Raw genomic sequence first — 12,014 nt, 5'->3', positions numbered from 1 at the left:
TCATTATGAAACAGAAAAAAACCAAGGTTTATATATATAAATTTACCTGAAAATTTAGTAATTTATTGCATGTAATATATATTTTTTTAAATGAAATAAAATCAGATCTAAAATTTTTGTATAAAAATTTTAAATATCAATTTTTGCAACCATTTTTGATTATAGATGAATTCAAAATTGAAATGTTGAAAAATTGAAAACCTTTTTGAATTTTTTAACTTTTCGATGAAAAAAAATAATATGGTTTAAAAAATGACTATGGGTAGGATTGATGAGACTGTTAGTGAAATTATTGCATGTAATATATAGAAGACTTATAAGAAAACTATTTTTAAACTAATGAAATAAATTTGTTACAATATGTATAAAAATGGATGAAAATTAGTGATATTTTTTTGCAATATACTGAATACTGTATGAGAATGCTAAAAAATGATATATAGATGAAATGTAAAAATAAAAATGAATATAAAACCACTATGATGAAACGAAAATATGAACAGTGAGCAAATGCGAAATCATCAATGGTAAGTATATAAGGTATTAAAAAATGAAGAAAAAGAAAATTGGTAATATTTGATGTGATTGAATGAATTGATTGAATATAAGTTTGAATGTATGTATGTAGTATGTATGTATGTATGTGTGTTTGTATGTGTATTATTTGTTTTTGTATATGTGTTTGTGTTCGAACAAAGGGAAATATTGAGAAAATAACAGTAAGTTTAAAAAAATAATTGGGAATGATAAGCAGCTTGCTCTCAAAAGTTAGCTATATTCTCTTATCCTTGTGAAAAAATAAAGAAAAAAAAAGAAATAATAAAAGATGCAAAGTCATTAAGGCTTTATTTATTTATTTATATATTTATTTATTTATTTATTTTGTTTTTCGTTTAAATTACAGCTAAACCTAAGACAGAAAGGAGGAAAGGACCAAGGAAGAGTAGACAACAGGGATTGACAGGGAGGAAAAGGAAACAATGTCCAATTTGTGCCATTGAAATTGTGCATCTGCCGAGACATTTGCGAGAACAGCATAACCTGGCAGAGGACAGTCTTAGGAAGACTGTGGTTGAGGTAAAGATATCAAGCTTAAAAAATCCCGTACACACAACAAAGAGTGTCCAGTGGAGGGCTGCCTTTCAAAGGATCAAAACTTGAGCCGCCATTTGAAAACAAATTCATGGGCTAACGGATGTTGAACAAAAGCCTGTACTTGCAAAGGTATGGCACAACATTGGTTAAATAGCATTATATAATAATATTCGCTTTACATCACGGGTCTCCAAATACATTCATCAATTGTTTTGTATTCTTCATAAAAGTTATAGAATGTTCTGTTTCTGCGTAGTATATCACAAACGGCAAGACAACAATCGGATAATTTATCAATTTCTACCTAAACGTTGTTAGGCTTCAAAAAGGAAACAAAATTTGTATACAAATGTAATATCAATCAGTTATGTATTATAACTTACGGATTGCAACTTCGTAAATATCATTTACACGTAAAGCTATTTTCTATATCAATAGTTGATTGTGATCTGTTATTGCAAACTTTGCCATGTACCAGGATCAATTTACCCCCTTGTATAAGTTAACAGAATATAAACCAATTAAAAGGAATTAAAAAGGGGCCCTTGCTTCAATTTTTCATCATTTCCAGGCAGCAGCCTGCAAAGCAACAGCCAACACTCCATCAATACAGGTAAACATAGTGTTTTTACAAACTACAACAAAATAGTAGTGAAATTCTTGTAAAAGGTTTATTGCATTATGATTATTTCAGATAGCAGCAGATCAGACTTTCCATCGGCCAACCATTCCAAGTTTAAATCATATAATTGATTATATATATAAAGAAACATGACTTGTTTTGATATCCACATCATAAGATTAGTGTATAGTGATAAAAAATTTTAAAAAAATATAAAGGGGCGTAACTATTATAGAAGTTATTTGTATTCAAATGAAATAGTAAAACCTCGCCGTATATAGCAGTATAATATTTATTTACTTCAGTCTAAATCAAGCATGCATGAGCTTCGACGTTGTCTCGGATAGCCAGGTAGCATATTTTTACATGTTTTGTCTTGCAAATTTCCAGCAACTGAAAAATTCCGCCTCTGAACTATGCAAAAATGCCGATTGAAAAGAAGTTGGCTTTAATTAATAATAATCCACTATTTTTCCATATATTTTGATATGATAGCAATGATCGCAAGGACATAATTTGACGTCCCTTAACTACAGAAATATCAACTCATGTTTGAAATATTACGATCAACTTAAACTAAATGTGAAAATAAATTTATACTGCATATCTAATATATATTTTTCGTTATCAGTGTTTTGAAAAAATAATTAAACTAATTTTGCTATTATTTCAGGATGACTGTGATGACATGTTACCCTATGGGGAGGACATTATTTCTGTAAGTAGTTAATAGCATTTGATTATATTTATCATTTCGAATATATTAATTCACACGATCAATTTGTTGTCATGCTTGAATAAAATGCAAAATCCAATTCGCCAGTTAAACATATGGGTTGCATTTATCATGTAACAGCATTTTATTACCTTTTGTCTTTTCTTTCAGAATTCAATCTTTGGCTCTGAAGACTTATTTGACACCTGTGATGAAGAGGAAGATAGTTCTGGTCTTAACACGGTAAATATTCACTTAATTTATAATGGAAGAGATGAAATTATAAACAGGATAATTTCATTCATCTTTTATTGCAAATAAATACAGATTTTTTTTTCTACATGATTTTCAATGATTGTTATGGCTTGCAGTTCTGGAGTAGATAAACTAGCATTGACCAACATGATTGATAAATTTAAACTAGAGATGTAAAATCAAATGAATTCTGAATTATTGCACCGTGTATTATATTCAAGATGGATTTTTTCAGTTACGGATTGGAAATACATTTCATTTCAGGAGGAAGAAGTAACTGTTTCTTGTACTCTAGCTGCGAACAGTTGGACCGATAGTAAGTGTTATTGCAAACATAATCTTTTTTTTATATCTTTATACCAGTGTGTGTTCTATAAAACTCGAATCTTCAGTGAAATATCAATGTGCTCCACCGCTTGTAATAAAATCAATGATTACACAAGTAACTCAGATATGCTAATGGAGTAACTAGATCATCATATATGTGTCAATTGGAATATTTACTTTGTAGATGAAGTTCTTTCGAGATTCCATAGATACTTAATTTCACTGGAGCGAAACAAATCCCCGCTGGCAGCCTCCCAGCATGCCTGTACTGTATGGAGGATTTGGAAGTCTATAGACAGTGGACTACGGGTCAAGGCGTGGGAGGGGCCTGGCCCACTCCGTCAGTGGTTTGAGGATGAGAGGCGGACAAAGACACCAGGAAGCATACGATCATACCTGGAGTCAGCACTTGAATTTATTGCATTCCTGAAGGTTGACGAAGTCGCCACTGACCACAACAAGCTAACGGAGTTATCAGAGGCAGTCATCAGATGGCAGCGTTCCATGGCGAGGCCATCAGCTGTAAGACGGGTCGAAGTTGCCGTCAAAGCAAGCGGTCAGTCCCAATTTCTTTGCATTCTGTAATATATATTTCTCTGCTATTGTATTGAAGATGTTTCACGTTTTCTGTTAAATCTTAAGAAAGACAATCTTCAAGGCGTAATGATTATATTGTTTTATTTCAAAATGGGTCATACCTTGTTAGCGGATAGCCTTTACTGTAAAATTACAGTTTATGATGTCGAATAAGAGTCACTAATTGTAACAAATTGCAATTGAGTTTGTTTTAATTTTCAGACGAAAGAATTACTCCGGAGGACACAACCAACTTTTTTAAATCAGACCATGTTAATAAAATACTTCTCAGAGCAGATCAGGTGAAAAAGAACCTTACGAATGCAACGAAAGTCGACATATATAACATCAGGGATTATTTGTTAATATATATAATTCTGACCAACGGCCAGCGGGCCTCCTGTATTCATGGCATCACATTAGGTACAGTTGTAAGAGCTCTGGAGAATGGAAGAGACGCGGACTACGCAATATGTTTGGTCGCCAGCCATAAGACCAATTATCGAACACCGGCCACACTGACATTTGATAGGCATAGTATGGGGTTACTAGAGCTATATATTCAACTCAGGCGCGTCCAGGTTTCGTCCCGGAAATCCACGATGACGTCAAGTATAACTTATTTTTGACATCCACCAACAGCCCAATGTCGACACATGCCATTAGACTGGCTATGGGACAAATATGGGAAGAGGTGAATAATACTTGTTTCTATGTTGCAGATTTTCTTACCTGTTTTGTAAATAACTACAATTATATGACAAACGCACCCTACTCTTTCAATAAGATAATTACGGTTAGCTGCATGAAAGAATTTTCTCATCACTAAATATCTCGATTTTAGTAAGAATGTTAATTTTCGATTTCGAGAGAACATTATTGGGACACTATTCATTAAATTAAAAACATTTCCTAGTAAACTTATTGATAATATTATCACTATTACTGTCTTTATATGTTAACACAGGCCGGGAACACGACCCACTTAAACCCCACCAAGCTGAGGCAGGCCATCGTCACGGGCGTTAGGCAGAAAAATCCTGACGCCCGTGACATTTTGGCCAACCAAATGACACACACGGCCAAATTGCCAGGACCAACATTATCGTCTTATCCAAAGGGAATCGGAGTCAGTGAAGGCGGTACAGTTGATCCGGGAGACGATGGCTCCCAGAAAGCAACGTGAGTATGATATAAAAAAAACACTGTTTATTTCTTTTTGATAATCTTAACTATAACTTTGCTCAATCTTACATAAAGCGTTTTATCCCTAAATATCATGAACCTCATTTCGGTATCAATTTACTTAAAAGTCTATGTGTTATTTGTTATATAAAAATAGAAGAAATACATAGTTCTGATCATAAGTTCTACAAGTTATTTCCATTTTTGCCTAACAACAGTTTGATGCTACACTTATGAAATATTGTTAAATATCGCAATATTGGTATAAATTTTATCTATTTTTTCTGACATGCAGTTGCTGTTTTGAGCGCCGATATAGAAAATGAGGACCTGTTTGAAGCCAATGTGCCTAAAGTGCGACGTGAGTATGATGAAAAATTCCAGTTTTATTCTTTTCAAAAGACTTTACTAGTATTTTGCTCAATTTCACAGTAAGCGTTTTATCCATAAATATAATGAAACCCACTCTTGCATAATTTTACCTAAAAGTCCATGTGTTATTTGTTATATAAGAAAAGAAGAAATACATAGTTCTGATCATAAGTTTAACAAGTTATTTTCCTTTTTGCCTAATAACAGTGTTATGTTACACTGATGGAATATTGTTACACAGAACATTGTATAGCAAGAACATTGTAAGAGTTATTACCCTTTACACATAACCACGTGTTTATATGATATAGGTCATGGAATTGTCTAAATTGTTAACAAATCTTCATCCTAAATAGAACATTCAACGACAAATCCCAACGACAGAATTGTTGACGAGATCGCAGAACTGATAATATCCCAAAATGATGATGGTAAGCGAATAAGAAAATGTCTAAAAAACAATAGTACAAAGAAGTGTGCGGGACGCAAAATTATTAAAATGTCAAAACATAAAAAATAAAATATTTTAAGCATCTTTCATGACACCAAAAAGTTTTCAATATTGGTAAAAAAAAAATTTTATTTATCTGACATGTAGTTGCTGATTTGAGCGCCAATACAGAAGTTGAGGACCGGCATGAAGTAAATACTCCCGATGAAGATAAAGCGCGACGTAAGTATGACAGAAAAGTTTAGTGTTTATTTCTTAATAGACTTAACTAATACTCTGTTCAATGTCATAGTAAGCATTTTATCCATAATTATTATGAAACCCATTCTTGTATAAATTTACTGAAAAATCTGTGTGTTATTTGTCACAAAAGACAATAAGAAATAAATAATTCTGCCCACAATTTCTACAAAACAGGAAAACTCATTAAATCTTGACATGAAATCCATTAAAAAGACATGGCCAATTTATCATATATTAAAGCAACAATATCCATGCTTACCATTGTTGTAGTTAAGTGAATTGAAATATGAAACATTATTTTACGCTGTTCATTTTCCCTACAATTAAATAGTCAATGATTATTAGAAAGAACTTAATATTTGAGTATGTGTATTCAAGATGTTGCTTACTGTGCTATTTTCTATACAAATAGATAGGTAAAAGGTAAAATTTGACAAATCAAGAAAGTCAATAATCCAAAAAGTACTAATATAAACCTTTCGTTTCTGTTTTGTTAGATAAGATCAGAGGAAAACACCCACGCACGACAACACAATGAAGTTGAACTCGCCGTTGCAAATTCAGCATGGGAGGCGATTATTTCTGCAAGAACATGCAGAGTACTTCTTCAAGGAATTTCATGAATATGTTAACGGGGAAAAGAAAATTACTAAATCCGACATCATGATAAGACTCCAGTCAACAGCAAAGAGAAGAGACATTCTAAATGAATATACCCATATAGATGATATTGGGAAAAGAATAGCCTATCGGTTAAGGACTGCAAAAAAAGAAAACAAATGATGTAATGAACAAAAAAAAAAGCAATGCAATATAAAGTTGACTTTACCTATCAAGCATATAGGGAAGACCATTTTCTTTGTGATGTGGGTTTTGTGTGATTATAACTCAAGATTATGTCCTGTGTCCCTTTTGTATTTCTTATTATAAACTTTCAAACTTAATGGTATGTTTGGTAAACAGATTACTGAAGAGAAAGTTTCATGTTTACTATTTATAAAACGTTTTACTACTCTAATAATACCATGAAATGTTAAAAAGTTGGATCCTATATCATATTTTTGTCGAAATTCTTCAAAACTATAAAACGTTCCATCTTTTTGGACAATATCATATATATACATTACTCCTTTCCTGAACCATTCCTTGCAAAAAAAACATGTTTGTTGCTTATTTTGATGTTATTATTATACCACAAGAGATTTCACTAATTTTATCATTGTAAATATTAGACCCATCTATTGTTTTATACCATGCTTCCAGAACATCTTTCCAAAATTAAGTTTGTACATTCTTTCAAAGTAATTTTGAGTTTTTGAAGTCCAAAATTCGCTAATGAAAATTTATCATTATATTTATCTGCAATATGCATCCAACTAGCATCATCTTTGTAAATCCACCTTACCCATGTTGCCTCGGGACAAGTTATAAAAGCTTTTAAATTTAACATTTTAACCCACCTTCTTTATATGACTTAATTATAACATCACGTCTAATTTTGTCTGTTTTGCCACACCAAAGAAATTCATATAATATATTGTTATTTTTTTGTTTTTATATAAGAATCATTTGGGTTTGGAAGCGCTATAAAGAGGTGATTGAATTGCGAAGTAAGTAAGGTTTTTATATAGGTAAGCAACTCTAACCATGAGCAATTCTACCTATGTAACGTTATAATACATTTGTAACATAAACTGGCGGTTACATGTCAAGAGGAATAAATCTTACAATACCAAGGTAGGCAACTCTAATCGCAAGTCAATTATATTTATGTAACGTAATAAGCTATTTGTAACATAAACTGGCGGTTACATTTAAAGAGGAATAACTCTTACAATACCAAGGTAGGCAACTCGAACCACAAGTCACCTCTACTATGTAACGGTATACGACATTTGTAACATAAACAGGCGGTTACATGTAAAGAGGAGCAACTCTTACAATACCAAGGGACTTAACTCTAACCACAAATAACTTTACCTATGTAACGTTGTAAGACATTCGTAACATAAACTTGCGGTTACATGTAAAAGATCATTCTAACCACAGCTCTAACCGCCATGGCATAAGTAATCAATTTTTGGTTTAAAGTTTGGATATTTCTTGTACAGATTAGATATACTGTATTAAATACAGTATTTTCTATAAGACAATTGACAAAAACAAGACAAAGACAAGTTTTTGTGCAAAAAAAATGCATGACATTTTTCTCAGCCATTTGTATCAAAATCGGTTGCATATTGTAGCATAATGCAAAGATATTCTGTGTGCAAAAAAATTGTATTCAGAATTTGAATGACAAGCAAGATATTTACATTGAAAGAAAATATCAAAATTAAACCGGAAGTAACAATCGTAACGTACTCTTCACGTTTGTAACTTAATCTTAACCGCAGCCTAACCATGACCCCGTACTCAATCCTAACCGCCATAACACAAATATGCGATTTTTATCGTTATTTTTGAAAATGTCCTGTGGCAGCCACATTGCAAATATGAAATACACTATTCTCTATAAGACCAGTACAAAAAAAACACCTTTTTTTGTGAAAAAATTACACGACATTTTTCTCAACCATTTGCATTAAAATTGGTTGCACGTTGTAGCATAACGCAGCTGTAATCAAACTGCAAAAACTTTCATTCAGCATTTTCAGTAGCATGCGAGATATTCACTGTAGATTAAAAACTATTTTTCTAACCCCAGTTATGGACAGATAACTCTTTGCAAACCAAGGGAAGCAATCCTCTCCCGTCTTTTGTCACTTAAATTGACTTTAGTAACCAAAACTTGCGGTTATGGGTAAAGAGAGGCAACTCTAACTGACGGTTCACATTCAAGGTCCCATACAACCTTATTTAACAGTTTTGAGACAAAGACCAGGTTTTTCTATCCTTATTTTTCTCGTTACTAATATGTTGTTTTTCACTATAATTGGTGTCATATTAAAGAACTTTTTCCGAGAAATAATTTGAAATAAACGGCGAAGTGCTCCGTCTTCAATAAAAGTTTTGATAATGAAATTTAAATTTTAGCTTTTCAAAATATCTTGATACCAATAGCAGTAATTCAAACCCTAACCATTACTTTTTTTTCAGTGGAATTTTCAAACAATGTTTTTTTTTTAAATGTCAGGTTAATAGTCATTAAGGAAAACACGATGTTAAGCTTTTTTTTTTCCTGACAACTATTTTTCAAAGAATTTAAATTTTCTCCTTGTTTTGGGTATGTTTTGAGAGCATCGTGGGTCCTGAAATGAACTGAGAGAAACGTTGTTTTAGCATTTTCTACTAGATCAAATACAATTTTAATAGAAAATAATTTTTCAAAATGGAAAAAAAAGAACTTATATATTTTTTTCATTCAAATTTAAATTTTTGGTCCGAAATGTACTACATTTATATTAAAAAGTCAGAACAGCCGTTATAGATGTTTGATTGTGGAGAAATTTGAATATGTTCGTCAGTGGCATCCCAGGAACCGGAAATAAAAAAGAAAAACCACAAAACCGGAAGTACCTGTTTATCAGTGAAATGTAGGAGTACCCTCCAAGGACACCCCATAGTTTCTTTCATGCACTAAACCAATTTTTGTTCGGCAAAACATTTGTTTTGTTTTTTTAACATAAAGATTAAATATCATTGTTACCGGAAGTCGAAGGATGTTAATGAAGAATGAACGGTTAATTAAATACGATTTTACTAATATTGGTGAAAATCACTACCAGTGCGAATTTTTTTTCAAAACCTTTATTAAGGGATATTTTTGCAAATCCTTCTGGATTCATATCCTCAGGCACCTAAAAACATCATTTATAATGATTTTTTTTAAATTCATTTTTTTCATATCTTAATTTAATCTAAGTCCAATTGGTTACAAATAGTAGTACAAATGTCAATTTTTCAGTTACAAACGTTATGTTACAGGATACACTTGTAAACTTCCATGATACAAATGTATGGTTTTAAGTTACACTTGTAGGATATTAAGTTACGAATGTAAATCTCAAAAAATGGCAAAGTCCTTATGTTACAAATGTCAAAAATTTTGTTACAAATGTCAACTTTATCAGTTACATTTGTCAAAAATCTGGTTACAAACGTCACCAAAATTGGCCTAATCGCAAAAAATCCTATAACCCTAACCCTAACCCTAACCCTAACAAACCCCAACCCCAACCCCAACCCTAAACCTAATACCTAAGGACAGTCTACTCGTAAGTTTAGATGTTGACAGCATGTATACCAATACCGATAACCGTGACGGACTGAGAGCGGTAGCAAAGATTTTTCAAAATAACCCGGACCCAGACAGACCCGATCTAGAAATACTAGAAATGTTACAATCAGGTTTAGAAAGGAACGATTTCGAATTCAACGGTAAATGGTATCTCCAAATATCCGGAACAGCAATGGGTAAGAAGTTTGCTCCGAGCTATGCCAACATTTTTATGGCCGATTTTGAAAAGGAGGCTTTAGCTAAATGTACAAAACAACCTCTAGTTTATGTCAGATTTCTGGACGATATCCTTATCATTTGGACACACTCGAGGAGTGACTTTGATGATTTTTTCGAAACTTTAAATAACCACCATCCATGCATAAAACTTAACGCAACCATCAGCAATGATTCTATAGACTTCCTAGATACGACTGTTTTCAAAGGCCCAAACTTCGATAAAACAGGAAAACTAGACATTAAAGTGTTCTTCAAACCAACAGATTCCCACCAACTCCTTCACAAAAAGTCGTTTCATCCTAAACATTCCTTTAAGGGCATAATTAAATCACAGATAATCCGTTTTCATAGAATCTGTACCCGAGAATCGGACTTTAATAATGCAGTAAACATCTTGTTTAGGGCACTCAGAAACCGCAACTATTCATATAGATTTCTGCGTAAAATCAAAGGAGAAACTTTAAAAGAAATAAACCCTAAAAAACGGCTACATAGCGAAAGCCTGCTGTAGTAAACGATGTCAAACATGCCCCCATCTCCAAGTCACCGCCTGCTTTCTAAGTTCAGAAACAAAATAAGTTTTTCATTTGAAACAAGATCTAAATTGTAGCTCAAAAAACGTAATCTATCTCATCACCTGTAGAAAATGTCATTTACAATACGTAGGGCAAACATCTCTGTCGTTAAGAGATAGATTTACCAGACATCGTTTTGATATTAAACACAATAAAGATAAACCAGTTTCGAGACATTTTAACCAAAACGGGCACAGTTTAGAGCAAGTAAAAATAACACCGATAGAACAGGTACCGGACTCTAGTTTTCTAAATGAGAGAGAAAGTTTTTGGATTGATTAACTTCAGACTTATACCCCACACGGCATAAATGAACAATCGGTTCCAAACCAGATCCTACCTTTTGTAATAACGTATAACACAACAACAACAATAGTAGGGAGAAAGGTAAGGGAGCATTACAATCAACTACAGTTAGATTTTCCAGAAATCTATAAAAACGCTAGTGACAGCTTATCGCAAAAATAAAAACCTACAAGATCTATTAGTTCGCAGCAGACTTAAAACTAACATGTAAACTCTTAGGCCAGTGCACAGGGATTAAAACTTTAATCCCGAACCATAACCTTAAACCTAACCCTAACCCTAACCCTAACCCTAGGGCAAAATGGGCAATGGGCAAAAGCGTAAAAGCCCCCATTCCTAACCCTAACCCTAACCCCTAACCCTAACCCTAACCCTAACCTTTAAAAGGCTTATCCGATTCTGTTATCTATAATGCCGAACGCTAATATCGATATTTTTTGTTATCTTTATTTACCAAATACAATTACCGGATAAGCCTTTAATCAAATAGGATTAACCTTTAAAAGGCTTATCCGATTCCGTTATCTATAATGCCGAACGCTAATATCAATATTTTTTGTTATCTTTATTTACCAAATACATTTACCGGATAAGCCTTTAATCAAATAGGATTAGCCTTTAAAAGCCTTATCCGATTCCGTTATCTATAATGCCGAAAGATTATATTAATATTTCATATATTTTTTAATAGTTACAGACACCGGATAAGCTTTTAGTCAGACAGGATTAGCCTTTAAAAGGCTTATCCAATTGCGTTATGTATAGTGCCGAACGCTAATATAAATATTTTATTTATTTTTTTTACTAGTTACAGATACCGGATAAGCCTTAAA

General features: G+C 32.6%; 1 protein-coding gene across 1 annotated transcript; it reads left to right on the top strand.

Annotated features, from left to right (window-relative positions):
* Positions 1-10,079: 10,079 nt before the first annotated feature.
* On the top strand, positions 10,080-10,811 carry LOC138322023 (uncharacterized). Its single transcript, XM_069266079.1, has one exon. It carries the CDS (start codon positions 10,080-10,082, stop codon positions 10,809-10,811), a length of 732 nt encoding a protein of 243 aa, XP_069122180.1.
* Positions 10,812-12,014: the final 1,203 nt, after the last annotated feature.

The sequence above is a fragment of the Argopecten irradians genome, chromosome 4 (genome assembly GCF_041381155.1).
Source record: "Argopecten irradians isolate NY chromosome 4, Ai_NY, whole genome shotgun sequence".
Classification (NCBI taxonomy): domain Eukaryota; kingdom Metazoa; phylum Mollusca; class Bivalvia; order Pectinida; family Pectinidae; genus Argopecten; species Argopecten irradians.
The sequence above is the reverse complement of the archived record's forward strand: the minus strand, read 5'-3'. Positions and strand labels throughout refer to the sequence as shown.